At 34.8% G+C, this 17,651-nt stretch overlaps 2 protein-coding genes and 1 non-coding gene across 3 annotated transcripts; 1 reads left to right on the top strand and 2 right to left on the bottom strand.

Annotated features, from left to right (window-relative positions):
- The first annotated feature begins 8,114 nt into the window (after positions 1-8,114).
- On the top strand, positions 8,115-10,522 carry LOC141700126 (uncharacterized). Its single transcript, XM_074503901.1, has 4 exons — positions 8,115-8,267; positions 8,850-8,967; positions 9,485-9,699; positions 10,061-10,522. Exons 2-4 carry the CDS (start codon positions 8,878-8,880, stop codon positions 10,323-10,325), a joined length of 570 nt encoding a protein of 189 aa, XP_074360002.1. The 5' UTR covers positions 8,115-8,267; positions 8,850-8,877; the 3' UTR covers positions 10,326-10,522.
- On the bottom strand, positions 9,159-9,239 carry TRNAL-AAG (transfer RNA leucine (anticodon AAG)). The gene has a single exon. It is a non-coding gene; the product is annotated as a tRNA-Leu (tRNA).
- Positions 10,523-11,067: 545 nt separating the features above from the next.
- Positions 11,068-16,737, bottom strand: LOC141700125 (cryptochrome DASH, chloroplastic/mitochondrial). The gene is made up of 13 exons (XM_074503900.1): positions 16,197-16,737; positions 15,302-15,441; positions 14,985-15,209; positions 14,756-14,881; positions 14,589-14,663; positions 14,355-14,471; positions 14,210-14,256; positions 13,846-13,922; positions 13,384-13,459; positions 13,222-13,291; positions 12,838-12,961; positions 12,221-12,270; positions 11,068-11,524 (listed from the first exon to the last, which is right to left on the bottom strand). The coding sequence occupies exons 1-13, from the start codon at positions 16,621-16,623 to the stop codon at positions 11,348-11,350; spliced, it is 1,731 nt and encodes a 576-aa protein (XP_074360001.1). The 5' UTR covers positions 16,624-16,737; the 3' UTR covers positions 11,068-11,347.
- Between the last annotated feature and the right edge of the window lie 914 nt (positions 16,738-17,651).

Raw genomic sequence — 17,651 nt, 5'->3', positions numbered from 1 at the left:
GCATGGAAATGAAGCTCATCAATTGCCCTCATTATGTCTTGAGAGGTTTGCTCTTCAGTCCTGAAGTTCCAATTCATCACCTCCTCCTCAGTGAAGTAACCAGAAGAGGCCGCGCCCAAATACTTGTGAACAAGTGAATGCTCTTTAGGATCTGTTTTTTGATGCTTAGAGTGCGCGTCCTCATTATCTGGAATATCGATAACTGTAGTATCAATGATTTTAGGGGGATGAGGAGTTGGAGCTTTGGCTGCAATGACTTCTTTAATTTTCTGAGTACTCCTGCTCCTTTCAGCTTTTTTCTTCTTCTGGGCGCCAACTTCGAATCCCTTAGGCAAATAAGTCATTTCTTAAAAGAAATGTAAGAGTATTTAGAAAAAAGACGCGCCCAACTAAGAGGACGCACCCTGCAGTGTTTAACATGCTAATTATATAAATAAATAATGAAGAAATAAACATAGATAAAGGAGGAAATAAGGACGCTCCCTACCGGTAGACGTGTCATAATATGCATATAAAAGAGAAGGCAACTAAAATTACAAGTAAAAACATATGTGCAAGTAACAATTTAAGACGTGTCATGGATGAAGATGCGCCTACGAACAACTAATGTTACCTTGTTCCATATCAACCTTCTTGTTGATGTTAATCTGTACCAACTCCTCAACATCAAACCCCTTAGCTTTCTCAGAAGTAGTTGGGACAGGCTTCCCACTTGTAAATTCACGATATTTACAAAGGGAACCCACCCCTTTCAGAAAGAGCACCCACTCTTTTTAAAGTAGCTTTTGTGATCATGTCTTTCAAATTAAAAATTTTCTCATCATATTTCAACACTCTTTTGGCTCTCTTCTTTCTTTTTCCAGACAGCTCTTTGTGAGTTCTCTTATCTAAAGGAAAAAAGTTAAATTTAGTGAAAAGAAATTAAGGAAAAAATGTAAAGAGAATAGAAGGACGCGTCTTCAACATAGGATGTGTCATAACTCACTTGGTTCCAAGTTAAAGCAAACTCGAGGTCTCTTCACGTCATAGATGTTCCCTTTCATGACTAACTTTGCCTTCATTAAAACCTTTATTGTTAAGCCACTTGTTAACAACCAAAAAATTACAGCCAGAGATAGACCTCCGAATACCAAAAGGAAGCTGAACTCCTTCATAGAGGGAGCGCCCAATTTACAGTCATGATACATAATGTAGAGAGCCCATGCCAACTTGTAAGAATTTGGAAAAAGTTGAATAAGAGCAACGTCATACCATTTAAGAATCTTCTTGATGTAAGGGTGCAAGGGCGCACCTACGCCAAAAGAAAGAAGTTTTGGGGTAAGTACCATCCTAGGGATCTATAAATTCTCCATGTTACAAGTTTTTGTTCTTTCTTTCTCCAGACATTTTTCTCCGTTTCAGGAAGTGTTATTCCCAGTGGACTAACAATGAGATTTACAGAAGGGGGGTTGAATTTAAATCTCAAAACTTTTTCAAGTTTTGAGCAGTTTCTAAGGCTAAGTGTTTGAGTGATCAAATGTGTGTGAATTGCTTGAAGCTGGTGCAGACAGATATATATTCAAACACAAATGTAATGAGCACAAAGAACTTAAAAACTTTTCTGGTGGATTTGTTGTTCCACCAGAGATGTGTTATTTCAGAAAATCTGTGATTCAAAGAATTAAATCACAGCTGCTTCCTAGTACAAACTAGATGATTTTCTCTTTTGATATTTCTAAACAGCTCCGGAAAATTCATGTCTAATTACTAGCTGCTACTTGGTTTATATATCACCAAGTTTACAAGTGAAGACAAACTGTAAAATACAATTGAAAAGATTCTTCACATGTTTCTTCTTCATTTCTCTATCCAATGCAATCTAGGATAATCTGTAAATATTTGAATACTTCCTTATTCGCATCAGAATGGAAATGCTGCATTTTCTTGATTCCTCCGAGAGGCTTCCACATTCCAGTATGTCTCTGTCAACCCATGTGCCTCTGTCAGCTTGTGAATTGTCACTATCAACTGCTAATGAACTAAGCATCCGTTGAAGCTTTCATCCGTTGATGCCTTATACGTTGAGGCTTTATCCGTTGAAGCTTTATCCGTTGATGCATTATCAGTTGAAGTCTTTATCCGTTGAAGCACTTATCCGTTGAAGCATTAGAGACATCCGTTGAAGCTTTGTTTCTTATCCGTTGAAGGTCTTCAATATCCGTTGACACTTCTTCACTTATACAAAATTACAAGGCATGAAATATTTACAATTAGCCCTCTGATTTGTACATCCATTAGTAGTCAACATGACTGATTATTTCCTAACAACATCTAAGAATTACAGCTTGAAACCAGAGAGTGAAATGTGCTACAATACTAAACTTATTGCTAAGTACAGCTACTCCTTCAACGGATAGCCAAGATGGTCTTATCCGTTGAGGCTACAAACACTAGATTTCTACTTAAGTATTTTGCTTAACTTATCATCAAACTAATACACATATTCCTAACAGGAAGATTCTCAAGTTCCTTTCAATCAAAGTCCAACTCCACATCTTTTGGCTCCCAATGCTCAAATGGAGAAGTTGATTTTTATGGAGAGATGGGATATTTTTCGGGTTCAGGGGCCCTCCTTTCAAACTCACTTTCACTATGAGGTGAGGGCGCGCCCTGAACAGATGACGCATCCTCATGAATTGTCGCATCTTCATCATCTCGAACTGGTGAATTTGATAGCTTTGGGTCAAATTATGCAACTTGAGGTTGTGACTTGTGAGAGGAAGAAAGGACAATTTCGTTATATGTCCAATCATCGATTGCTGATGAACGTGTAATTGAGGGGCTCTCTTACGTTTGAGTTTCTTCTTTACCGCTCTTGTACTCAGAGGAACTTCATCGATAGAATCCTGACTAGAAGCAGATATATTGAGGCCCATATATTTGATTTATTTGAAAACTTGAGCCTCAGTTGCAAGAAAAGAATTTGTCATGTGGAACTCAGGTAATCTTGGGATGAATGAAATGGAGGATGGGGAATCAAAACCCAATCGTCTGTTGAAAGCCTCAAAAGGATAAAAAGGAGAAGATGAAGACGTGCCATCTCCTTCCAGCTGAAACAAGAAAATAAAAATGATGAAGGCATGTCCATGATTTAAAGAAAGATAAACGTTAAGAGAAAGATATAGGACGCGTCCAAAGGAAGAACGCGCCCTAACTTAGAAAAAGTATGAAGGGATGAAAAGTATTCATATGGAGGACGCGTCCTACTTATTTATCATACTTGGTTTGAAGTTGAAATAAAGCTTAACTAAAAGCTCTGTGCAAGCACTATCCAAATCAGTTAAAAGGCAGATTTGGGAGAGACTAGGACGCGTCATGAAATGAAGACGCGTCCACACTATATATACAGGGATACGAATCGATTCTATTTAAATAGGGAAAATTTTCTAAACCCAAAAAACATACGATCAAGAATAGAAAAAGCAAAATATGACGGTGAAATCGTCGAATTTCGGGCTTCAAAGTTCAACAGCGGCGACGATGGTGATTTCTTAGAGAGAGAAATAGTAAAATTAGGGTTTTTACCTTATGGGGGTATTTATAGGCAAAGGGGAAAAGGGGTAAAGGTGATGTATGTGACAGCTGTAAAGCAACAGTTAAAATTTTTATGGACTTCAGAGACACCTGAATAAGTGGAAGATGCACCCAGGCTTGAGGAGGCGCCCTCTTGACAATAAAAGTATAATACAAATTTTTGCTAAGAATCAAAGATTAAAATTCCAATTTTGTTTCCAACTTCATATGGAATTTGGCGGTAGTTGTATTCGGATCAAATACAAGTCAATGGAAATTAACTTGGGGCAAAAAGATGAAAAATAAGGTTTTAGGCTGTAATGTATGAGGATCGGACGCGCCCTTATTGGGTGAAATGAGTAATATGAGTTATGTGGATACGAGATTACAATGCAAGGAGAAGTGTGTGTCTTACATGAGGTGAGTACGCGTCCTAGCCTAGGGAGATGTATAGTTTTAGATTCATTTGAATAGTTAGGCTTGTCCTCACCTAGGACAAGGCAAGCAAGGACAACCATAGAACAAGTCGAACATGGAGAGAGCAATGAATATTGTTTTTACTAACATATTTGTTGTAGGTACTCCTTGAATAATATCCTCCTTGATTCGATCGAGGAGAGGGATGTTCGTGAAAAACTTGAAGGCCTCCAGAGGTATGCCTGATAATTGAAATCCTCCTCATATATTCAACGGGTGTCCTCGTTGGGGATGCGGGGTTAACACTGGTGTGTGCTTTGGGATCTTTGTTATTGTATTCAACGGGTGTCCTCTATGAAGAACTTTGGAGTCGTCATGTACTTTGCACCCAAAAGCTTGGGATCACTTATCATGCTATCTGGTGGGTTATCCTCATTCGGGGGGACAGGGACGCGTCCGACATTTTGGGTGAACTGAGACTATACTTGTGTTCGTAAATCAAGTGAGATAGATATAGCGGAGTGTTCTCCTTGCGCAGAAAGATGCACTATCTGAGAAGTCCTACGATTACGAATAAGGCTTGAGTCTTCGCGGTTGGGCCTCATACTTGGACATTCCTAAAGTTAGCGAAAGACGAATTCTGGAAGGACTCATGTTGGGCCTTGGAATGAGAAGTCTAAGTCCATTAAATTTAATGTTCCCCAAGAACTACGTCAGATTTGATCCCAATATAAAGGGTACGTAGGCACATTGAAAGAGGGTGGGAAGTTCAGAGCTAAAAAAGGGTAACCACAAACCCTAATCAATCTCAACCACGAATTAACACACAAACACCACACATCGCTTATTTTTCCGGCGAAGAACCACCATCGTAGATCTTGTATCCGGCGTAGAATCTTAAACTTTGTTGTTACCAGATTTCTCCATCAACAATAGTCACCTTTATAACAAACTTTTAAATTAATAAATAGTATTTTTATTTAGTTTCAATTTAGATTTAAAAATCCGAAAAATCGGGTCATTAAACGGCTTGTTAAATGCTTGTCTTAATTTTTTGAACATTTATTTTATCATAAGCATAGATTTGATATTATTAAGGTTATAGTCGCGCCTCAGAAATCCACGGACTATAAATTAAAATCCTCTAATTTGCAAAAATTGGCATTGCAATGACAAATAAGGCAATGAATTATTTTCCTATATAGTTTGTATTCTTAATTTTATTTTAACAAATTATTGTTTTAAATTTTTAAAATATTTCTTTAACTATTGAGAAAAATAACACAAAAAGAAAAATATTAGAATTTTAATATGCAAAAAAGACTAAAACATATGTAAACTTTAATATTAGATTAACAAATATATTTAAAAAATTATATATATGTATAAATTTATATTAGTAATAAGCTACAAACATGGTGGTAACTAGGGGCGTAAATGAGTTATACACTTCGTGAGCTACATGAGCTTGACTTGTAAAATATTTGAATTCAATTTAATAAAAATTGAGTCGAGCAAGAACTCTAGCTATTCAAATTTTTTAACTGAGACGAACTCGAGATTTAAATTACTCGGCTGACATGCGAGCTTTATCGAGACTTTATTTTTTTATTTTTTATTATAAATATATCTACATATGTTAAATATTTATTTATATTGTATATATTTAATTGAATACAATCGAGCCTAACTATTTATATTTTGAGTTTTCGTCAATATTTGTTGAAATTAATTCGAGTTTTCGATCGAACACGAGCCTATGAAAATTTTTGCGGACCTAATTTCGAGATTGAAATTAAAGGTTTGATCGAATTCAAGCTCGAACTCAAACTTTTTAATCGAGTTCGTGACGAGTTTGATAATGTTCAACTCAACTCATGTCGATTACACCCATTATGGTAACGTAACGACAAATGAGTCAACGAATATGAACTAGGGGTGTAATTCGAACCAACCCGGATCGAACTCGACTTGAGCTCGGCTCGATAAAATGCGCGCGACTCGACTCGAACTCGTTTCGAGTTCGAGTTCGAACACATTTTTGGGCTCGATAAAAAACTCGAGCCGAGTAGAGTTTTTTTTGAGTTCAGCTCGAATTCGACTCGATAAACTCCAACTTGAACTCAAATGGACTCGTACTCGAGCTCGATTACTTTTTTTTTTCTAGTTTTTTAAATATTCATGTGCTAGGTGTTATAGCATTGTTCTAGAAAGCGGAAATCGGCATTGTTTGGTAGAGCCACATTTCCGTGATTAATCGGATAATCGATGATTAATCGGATGTGTTTAATACAATAAAAAATAATTAATTTATTAAACTAAATATATTAATTTGAGAAAAAGTGTAGTGATTAATTGCATTATAAAATCGAATCGGCAGAATATATTGAAACGATTAATCAGATGATTAATCGGTGATTTTGGGAACAGAGGATATATGTGTCATTTAATTATTTATTAATATTAATTTTACAAACTAATTTGTTATATATTTGTATATTTACAAGTATTATTATGTTAGAATTAAATTTGGTAAAAAATTTGAATTAAAATAGTTTGTTACAATATATTTATTTATACTTTCTTACGATTGGTTTTTTAAAACTGATTTTAATTTTGACTTTTAAATTTAAATTGATATTTTTTTACCTTTCAAATCATTTTTTGAAAAATGTAAAATATAAAGTCAAAATATTTATTATTTTTGTAAGAATTTGCGTTAAAAGAAGAAGAAAATCAAGTCCAGGAAAAAATCATGACATATGGAATGACATAGACTTGGTCACTTAAATAATACGAACGAGAGACTTTTTCGTACTTAAATTTAAATATTTAACTAACATTATAAATCATATTGAATTCTTTTATAGTAAGTAAGATTGTTAAACTGATATATTTATTAAATGTTATTAGTATTAGTGAAATGTACGTATCTGCTATCTCAATTATCATTTCAGTTAATCATGACTAGTCAATGCAACAATCACTTGGTTAAGTTCGTTTGCTAATTTTCGTATCCATATAAATTGTACAATTATAAACTACAATAAATAATAAGATGGTAATATTGTCATATGCAAATTGCAATATCATTTTTACATTATAAACGTAATTTATAAGTCGTAGCCCTAGTTGCACTTCGTGACAAATCATACTAATAAATATGATTTATACAACTACTAATAATTCTTGGTCTAAGGTGCCAATTTTGAAGAAGCAAAAATCAAATTTGTTTACGATAAACAATCACATTTGGTCATTGTTATTATTATCGTATAATATTTAAGATATATAGTACGTAATGAAGATAAAATACACCCGTAAGATATTTATAAATATTAGAATATTGTTAATTGATCGGAGAAAGTTGAGTATTGAAACATAAATATTATTCTACAATTTTATTGTCTCATATTGAATGGATAAAAAAAATAATTTTCCGTTGAACTTAAAATTAATTTAATATACTTAAATAATTTTTGTGAAATCGAAGTCAGACTTGAAACCCTGATAAGTCTAAAAACTGGTAAATTCGATGAGCTCGACTCGAAAACTCGGTAAACTCGACAATTCATTAAAAAACCCGATAAGCACAAACTCGTTAAACTGGGATAAACTCGAAAACTCGATAAAAAGCTCAAATTTGATAAATTCGAAAACTCTCGAACAGTTCGAACTCGACTTGTTTATTTTAGAGATCGAATCTGAACATATGAACATATTTTTCAGGTTCAATTTTTTTGAATTCGATTTGATGAAAAAAAACTCAAACTCAAACTCAAGTTTAATAAATTCAAACTCGATTCTACTCGAATCAAATTACACATCTAATATGAACACATGAACTCTTAGTTTGACTTCGCCGTCCTGCCATTGTATCGGTGAACTCTTAGTTTGACTTCCCCGTCCTGCCATTGTATCGGATACGGACCCTCATTAAACCATTACCATCACGTTGTTCATTATTGTTACCCCTCCCCATCAATCATTGTAATTCGTAGTAACCGGCTGCCAAACAGACAAATGTATAAGTACTTTTAGTAAATGTCAAATTGTTCACCAATTTATTAAAAAAGTAAATAAAAACAAAATAATGCTACTACTCATAATTACGACGTATATTCAATTTACGGAAATAGAATCTTTTATTCACCGAATCACAGTCAATAACTAACCTAGTTGCAATAGAAGTCTACGTACATTAACTTGTGTTGGGTGGCACTTAGCTGTAATATATACATATTACATACACATGCCAGTATATTTTATCATCAGAATCCGTTCAACGTCTCTCGCAGGTGTGAATTTTAATTTATATTTTCTTAATTCTTTAATATCAATCATGTTCTGATTCATTTTACTCTGTTCTTGATCGTGGTTTAATTATGGTTTTGTTTTGTTACTTGTGAATGTAATTCTTGTATCATGTTTTGATTCATTTTACTCTGTTCTTGATCGTGGTTCTATTATGGTTTTTATCTTACTTGTGATTCCCCTTCATGTTTGTATACTCTTTCGTGATCGGTCACTAATGCAATGGATTTTTAACGAGTGATGTTAATTGACAGTTTTCTTATAGTGCTTGTGATTAATTTTGTGTGTATAAAATTTGTGTTTTTCTTAGTTATGTTGTTAGATTTGGGTGTTTCGTTTCGTGATTATAATTGTAAGACTGAGATGAATGTTCTTTTTTATATGAGTTTTCGCCTTTCGGCCTATGATATTGTTTTTGTTAAGTTGTAGTTTTGATCTGAAACTTCGGATATGATTGTTACCAAAATTGAAACAAATGGGTTATTGGGTTAATGATTAATTTTCGTGGTAGAATCATATGTCCTCGACTTATTAAGTTAGTAGCATTTTGTGGTACTGTATTGCAGATAAACAGTGTTACTGGGAAGACTCACGATGGCGTTTACGACGAAACAGATGTCTTTGATTGTGGCAACATTTGGTGTTCTGTCCTTCATTTTCGGAGTCATTGCTGAAAATAAGAAGGTTTTCTTCTACTATTAAAGTTTATAGATTCTTCCTGCAATTTTTTTTCCGGCCAAGTAATAATTTCAGAACTCAACAAGAAAACAACATCAACTAGGCATTCTCTAGGTTGAGTAAGAGGAAACAGACTGCATCTTACCAAGTAGCCTACCGATATAGAGCTGTCAACAGAATTGAACCAAAAAAATACATGTTGACAGTGGGATTTGAACCCACGCCCTTTCGGACCAGAACCTTAATCTGGCGCCTTAGACCAACTCGGCCATATCAACTATATCTTCCTCAAACTCCACTTTAACATCTCTTCCTGCTCTCCATCAAAATAAATTTTAAATGTTCATGGCTTGCATCAGATTTGATTATTTGGTTGAATGTTTTACTGAACACTGAATAATTCTGTTTTTTGGTTAGTTGCTTTAGAGAAATATCACAAGGCAACCTATTTCGACGCTTGTATGCACTGTAGTAAGCTTCTGTGACCAACATAGCTTATTGTGTAATGGTTTTTAATTTCTAGCCTGCTTCTGGAACTCCAATTACGGGAAAAGGTGTGGTTATCTGCAAGTATCCATCAGACCCGACCGTTGCTTTGGGCTATCTTTCATTTGCATTTCTCGTCGTTGCTTCAGTGACTGGTTTCTTGTCTCTCTTTTATCCTTACAAGGGAAAGACTATTCCACAGGCAGCTTTATTTCAGAGCACTAGCTTCCTTGTATTCTTCAACATTGCTCTGTAAGCGTCTTTTCAAGCTCCCATGTTTCTTAAACCTTGTTTCACTTTCTACTTTCTAGTTACCTGGCTTACCTTTTCTATTAACATTTTATTTTATTAATTTGATTGAAATATCTGTTTAAGAATTACTAGAATGTCAGGCATTACCTTCTACCTGAGAATCAAATGTACATTTATCCAAATCTACAATGCATTTATTAAACCAGTCTTACACCACAGAAATTTGTTTAAAGATACTTGTCAGTTCTTTTGCGTAAATTGCTTGTTTGTTGAGAATTGAGTAATCGAAGAGAGCTTGTTTGCCCTTCAATGTGTTCTACCTTTTATAACCATATTTTGTATTCTTTATACCGAAGTACAGGGGTACGGCTGGATTAGCTGCAGCACTGCTATTATGGCCTACAATAGTTGAACAGGGGCACCGGTCGAAGAATGTGCATCATAATATGGAAACATCTTGCCCTACTGCTAAGACAGGCCTTCTTGGAGGCGGTGCTTTTATCTCCCTTGATTCAGCCCTTTTTTGGCTGGTTGCCCTTATGCTGGCTGACAATGCGAGGGAGGACTACTTCGAGGAAAAAGGAGTCACTGGTAAAGTTGAGCTTGACGGTGTTCTAGCATCTTAATAATGATGCAAATGTACCTACAAAGCAAATTGCAGCTAGTATTGTCTATTCATTTACCCTGGATACCTTAAATGTATCAGATTATAAAAGTTTCTAAAGATGATCGCTGGGGATCTTGAAACTGTGAAGTGTGAATACTCGTCATCATCGTTATGCTTTTTCATCTTTCATGTGGAATGAACTTACTGTTATCTGCACTTGCACAGGGCTTGTTTTGGAATACAAACTCTTTTATCCTGAGAACTCTACAAACAAACAGTAATTCTCGTTTACAGTTTAGGTGAATCATGTTTGCATTTCAATGAATCTTATTTTTGTGAGTTATAAATTATATTTTTATGTATCAAATATATGGCGAATATTATTTTTATATATTTTGTGAATTTTGTGTATATATAATTAGCAAATTGCCGATGATTATAATATTGTGAGTTAAGATAGTTTGAAGTGGAACATGACTTCCTGCGTATATAAGAGAATATAATTATGTGTGTCATGTGTTGGTATCCGCCTGCATATTCATTAATATTGTGTGATCTAATATAGTTTGTATCGGAACATAACTCTGCCTCAGTCCCGAGAAAGTAGAATATAATTATTGTGTCATGTGTGTTGTGTTTGCCTTCATATTCACTTTTTTCCCGTCCCAAAAGCATAAAATCAAGCAATAAATGTGTTTTAATTGAAATACTCTCCAAAATTTAGCTCGAACTTAAGAAAACATCACAGGAGTAAATGTATAATCCAACTTAAGAAAACATCAAGCCCGGTAAAGATGGACCACTGGTGGCAACAAAGTAATAAAAATGAGTTTTTCATCAAGTCATAGTTGCAGCAGGAACACAATAATAGCGAAAGATAAAGCCTTCACTGTGAGCCCCGATGAAATTTCAGTAGACTCTGTTGACAGAAAAAGAGGATTCCATGCATGTCACACAACATATGTTTTTCCTAGGTTATCTGTGATGTAACCTAATCTGGTGCTCATTTCCTCTCCCTCCAAAGGTATTGTGGAGCTCAGTTCATCTTCTTCGAGGGACTCTATTTTTGGCAAAAGTCTGATTTACATTCCCATGTTTTAGAGACACAACCGGCTTTATGTAAAAATGTCCGGGAAAATTTCTCTTATCTTTTGGAAGTGACCGCAATTCTGGCAACCAATAGGCTACATATTCACCTTCTGGATCATAATTTTTGGCCTGAACAAACAAGTACACATTATGTTATAAATTACAAGTTCAACGAAAAAATGGAAGGAATCCACACCAGGCAGGCAAACAGATTCCATTCCCTAGAAAACACAGTGTTCCTCTTTCAAGATAATAGCAATATATGGTATCTAAATTTTAAATAATCATATAGGTGTTGAATTCTAGTAAGTTATCTGTAAGCTTGTTAAGACTAGCAAGAAAAAGTATTTGCTCGTACAGAAAGACAACTGCCACTGAATTGGGAGTCATTACATTAACCTTCATGCCGAGTTTGGGCTCACCTTTAAAGTTGAGAAGCTGAGGGCTCTTGAGAAGCTGAGGGCTCGGTTACGTAAAAAATTATCACTAATTTTTCTTTCAAATTTCTTGACCAATTTTCCATTTATTCAAAAGCTGTAGTTAATTTTGACACAAAGCAACTCTAAAAGAAACAAAGTGTTTGTCTCTTAAGATATCTCGATGGCCTATAAGTTACGATCATTGAGTTCCTGAGAAAGTTAAAATAATTACGTTGATTCTTTGAAACAAAATATAATTCAAAATATAATAGGACCAATCTTTACACTTGAAAAATTACATTACTAGAAAACTCTCAAAACTATTTTTGACAACTATTCTTGGGACTAATGTTAGTTGGTCGCCAGTTGACATCGCATTAGTAATAGTAGTAATAAATTCACTTACTTGTTTCGGAATACTGAAATAGCGATCCTCTCTTGGATCATTCCCTACACCTAAGAAAACAAATGAATAAACCAAGTATTAACACAATATGATCACTTTCGCATGGTTGTAATAATTCCAGGAGTCACATTATCATAGTTATAATCACTGCTATCCTTTGTAAATAATAAATCCATGCAAGTAAACTTGTATTTGGACTAGGAGGAGTCGGTACAATTTAAATATATAGTATATATAGAATACTGATAGGTGCTTGGACTTTATTCAGAAATATTTAGGTGTGAAGGGTCCAACTCAACTTCATATAAAAATGCTTGGATGCATATGTATATATTTTTGGGGAGTTAAACTCACTGCAAAGATGCATATATATATATATATATATATATAATTTTGAGGAGCTAAACTCACTGGAATTGTACTCGAGTCATTTTTAATAATAATATCGGGATTGTATAATAGCAACAACAAGAAATTGAAGAAAACCTATGCATGGAAACATGTTAAATAGATTTAACGAATGCATAGTCTTTTGATATATATCCATAAATCTAATACATGTAATTGCTTCTGAAATTGATACACAAATCTTAATGCAAGCAACAACAGATAATTACCTGCTCCATAAGTCCAATTCCCATAATTAGAACACGGATCATAATCTAGAAGACATGTCTCAAACCATTCAGCTCCCATTCGCCAGTCAATCCCCATGTCCCGTACGAGAAACGAACACACTATCTGTTGAAAAGTACATGGCTATTTAGTATAATATGACATTTATTATTATCCAGAAAAATAGACAATTATTAGAAGTAGAAGCAGGTTAGCAGAATGCTCAACTAAGACATCTTTCAAGCCCCTATAAGTTTTAGTAATAATTTACGGAAAGTTAAAAAGTTATTAAGAGAACATATGACTAGGGATGGCCCTTTTTGAACATACGAACAATATGCTAAGTTAGGGTGTGAGATAAAATTATTATATTTGAGGTGGTTTACCTGTCGCCCTCTGTTTGACATGAACCCTGTGGCTGAGAGTTCTTTCATATTTGCATCTATGAGAGGGTACCTATAACATAAGTCTTAACTTATATATATTAAATAATAAATCAATTCAGAACATGGTAGCCATACAGGAGACAGGTAGAGTATTAAAATTACCCTGTGCGACCATCTCTCCAAGCTTCAAACAGACCAACGTCTTGGCTCCAAGTATACTTCAGTTTTCTTGGCCCTCCTGAAAATCAGATTTATCAAAAAATAAAAATTTAAGGATAGTTGGAAGTAAATTAACCCAAAGGTAAAAAAAAAAAATCTGTGTATCTGACATCATTTTAGATCTATTAGAAGAAAAAACATGATGGCTTACCTTAGAAAATACATTCTTTGAAAGATGAATGTGAGCATGTATCTACCTATCTAAGGGTGCAGTCACAATGACTGACAAGCTATTAAAGGAGATTTCTAAGATAAAAACAATGAAAAAAGAGGGCTTGCAGAAATAATTTGAGCAGTAGAGGGACCATGTCTTTCGAATAACCAAATGCAATGAGATGATACGCAGAGGAAACAGCAAGTTAAAGCTACAAATAACATATAAAAATGTGAAAAATTGCATGTTACCTGGATGAAAAAGGTGATTTCCATATTTAATGGATATAAACCTGAAGTAATCACGCCATATCAATTCAAACAGAACCCTGTAAAGTATGAACAAAATTCATTTACAAACTTTTAGTACGGCCAAACTTCCAGAGTGGCTGAAAGCAAGTCAAGATATATGTAAAAATTTGGACTAGAATTGGATCTGAATCTTAGAACTGAGAGATTCTGTTCATGAGAATGGATGGACTACTCCGCAATTTAGAAAGAACTATGTCTTGCATTTTCCTTTATACATTTGCTACATGACGGAAGCATACTTTTATCAAAAAAGTAAAACTCACTATTAAACATAAGAAAAACCCTGAGGGAGATAATAGGATACCAGTAAGTGGAATCGTTTGAATGTCTCTCCTTTTCATATCTCTTTACCTTTAATTAAAATATTGGCAGTTAGACCCATGATCAGTATCTTTCATTTGCCCATGTAAAACAGAAAATGCAATGGACAATATAATATAGCCCTTTACCTCTTCATATATAACGCGAGGGGAAATGCTTCCAGAAGCTAACCAAGGAGAAAACTTTGTGGAGTAGTCAGGTCCCAACATCCCATTCCGAGTCTCTTTATATACCCGTAGCAAATCCTGTATATATTGTTATACTTGTAGAATTTAAACACTAACCATGTAACAAACTACATTATCTTTCGACAGCTTGTCATTCTAACTGATTAATGGCACAGGGACAGAAAGTGTACTTGCCTTCTTCCAGAAATATTCATGTACTCTTGTCAGGGCAGCAGTTTCACCCCCAACAAACCTCATTCCTTTTCTGATCTGCATAAATGACGGTGAAATTCATGGCAAGTAAATATGTAATTCTAATTCAATTTGTTTTTTTGCACTTCTTACACAAAAATTTAAGCTACCTTCTCTTCATGGCTCCCCAGTTCACTAATTGCAGGAACGCTTCCCCAATCCTCAACGTCAGGTGGGGGACCTAGTGATGTCGGGATCTTAATACAGCTTCTGACAGAAGACTTCGACTCGACACTCTGTTAGTTGAAATTATAAGAGGAAAGCTGACATGTAATTAAGCCTCTTCTAGAAATTATAGCATACAAATGAGTGGACACCAAATCATGAGATTAGCTGTACCTTACGAAACTGAGTATACACGTCTGGTAAATTGCTACAATCAAATGGGAGGTCATCCAGATGGTACATTGTACTACCCCATATCAATTCCAGTTTGGCACTATTAGTGGCACTCTGATTTTTTACTGGCCCAGTCTTGACTGGTAGCTTCACCTCAAGCAGATGAGTTTTGACCAATCTTTCAACATCCAGCTCCTCGCTACAGGTTTCTTTGTGGGCATAAACCTATAAATGTCTTAAAGATTATACATCTTCTAGGAAACTAGTGGTGCAGTATCTTTGGAACAGAAGTGACATCAAGTCGGAAGTTCCTTAACTGTGTGTGCTCCATATGCTTTCACAAGTGAGGGAATAACTTCCTCAGGTTTCCCATGTTGAATTAGTAGGTTTAATCCACGCTGCATCAATTTCTTTTTCAGGTCATCCAAACATTCTATTAGAAAAAGCATTCTCAAAGCTGCAGAAAAAAGTGTATTCAAGGTATCCATTTCATAAGGCCTTCCGATGTCACTTTGAATATCAAAGTATTACATTTTCCAACCAACTAGATTGAACTTCTAACCTCTAATTTAATTTCGGAAACAAATATGTGAAAGCACATCCAAAAATCCTAAACTGTTTCACCTCTATAGAAGGTTCATAATAACTATTTTTCAATCACCATAGTCCACATAGTGGTTATCCCATTCCATAAACCCCGACTTCACAAAGAAACATACATTTACGTAAGGTCACGACTCCATGTCGCAAAACAATAGATTCTTTATTTTTCGGTACTATGTAACATAAATCAACAAACAGAACGAAAAGATATTTTGATCAAATCTGAATTTTATTTTACTTTCTCATGTAAAAGCAAATGCTAAAAACAACTTAAAAAATATCAACATAGCAGACACAATGTTACTATAAATCATAAATTCCACACAAATATTACATAGTTGCGCAAATTTAGAACCCCCTTTAAGTTACACAAGCAAAATACATTGCATAAATTCCAATACGGCATACACATCGTTACTATGAATTACAAAAAATCACACATGATACACATCAACACAAGTTTGGAACCCCGTTGAAGTTACAATTATGCAATCATAATTTGTGCACATTGTACATACAAAACAAATTTAAAGTCCCTTCCAGTTGCATACACAAGATACATTGCATAAAAGTCATAGAACATTTAACTTGCATATAGTAAATTCTTACCGCCAGTTTTCGGAAAGCCAAAATGATGAGTGGTGCCATTAAATATTTTAGGATCAACACAATACACAGGCAAAACAACCTCAGAAGAAAGCCAAGCTCTAAACAAAGCCTCATTGTCCAAAACTCTCAAATCATTTCTGAACCAAACAATTCCTACCCCTTTACCCTTTCTCTTCGGTATCGAATTCGAGCTGTATCTTTTCATGGTTTCCTCGGAAATCCGTATCATTTCATCGTAACTAAGCTCCGGAACCATCTGGTGCTGAGAACTTTCTGATTGTGTGGCTGATGTTGAGGTTCTTGAATTGGATGGACTATTATTCATTGTTATAGAAGAAAGGTTGAAATTACACGAAAATATCAGATGGGTTTTAGAATGAAGACGTATGCAGTTGAATTTATGAAGATTTGGTGAGAAAAGATTCATATTTTATGACATTAAGATTGAGTTGTAAGAGAATTCAGAGGTGTTTGGAAAGCGCGGGAGATGGGTGACGTGGCAAGATTTTGGCCAATGATCAAAGTGTAGACTTTGTTAAACTTTATACCACAAGTTTTGATTGGTTGCTGAGTGGGCCACATTTAATTTTTTGTTACCTGGTTACTATGCTGCTCCCGCTAAATTTTACTGGTCATATTTCTTCAACAAAGCTGCAGTGCGTTTCTTCAACTCTGCTTCAATAAGTGTCAGAAAATATTAATCCGGTGTAAAATATCTCAAAAAACACAAATTTGGTAGGAATTGATTAAAATTAACACATTATACTAGAACGAGCTTCTATGGCGCATCTACAATGCAAGAAGATGATGTGTTAAGCTGATAGCTCACCCTAAAATGCTCGGAGATGATAAAGCTGGCTGCACGTTCCTATTGGTTCTCTCTTAGTGAAATGCAAGATGAGTATGGAAGCACATCTAACAAACAACCAGACGGTTCTCTTAGTGAAATTCAAGATGAGTAAAGCTGGAAGCACATCCAATCCAACAAACAACCAGTTGCTGCGTAACTTCATGGAGTTGGGAGTGCGGAGTTGGGAGTGTGTATTTACCACCCTTGTTTGCAGTCTTGCTGTGGTTTGGACAAGCTTACTATTGAATCTGCAAATTACACGAGGTGCTCCATGGAAGCTACCATCATTGCTCTCTTCCAGTACACTCCAGTAGTTCCCTAGTACCTACTAACTCTGCAAATTACCTTTGGAGCACGTTTGGAAACTTATATTTCATTTCAAATAATGGATTTCAAATAACAGGATTTGAGATGTCATTTCAAATTCTCATGTTTATACTAATATCTCAATACCTAGATTTCAAATGAAATCCAAATCCAAATTCTCAAACATCTTATTTGATCAAATCCAGAATTTCAAATGAAATTCAATTTCTCAAACGGGCCATTAGGAAAAACTCCTTCAGGAGAGCTACTTCAACTCAAGTACATTAAAACACCTGGAT

Source organism: Apium graveolens, unplaced genomic scaffold (assembly GCF_009905375.1).
Source record: "Apium graveolens cultivar Ventura unplaced genomic scaffold, ASM990537v1 ctg1800, whole genome shotgun sequence".
NCBI classification, from domain to species: Eukaryota; Viridiplantae; Streptophyta; class Magnoliopsida; order Apiales; family Apiaceae; genus Apium; species Apium graveolens.
The sequence above is the reverse complement of the archived record's forward strand: the minus strand, read 5'-3'. Positions and strand labels throughout refer to the sequence as shown.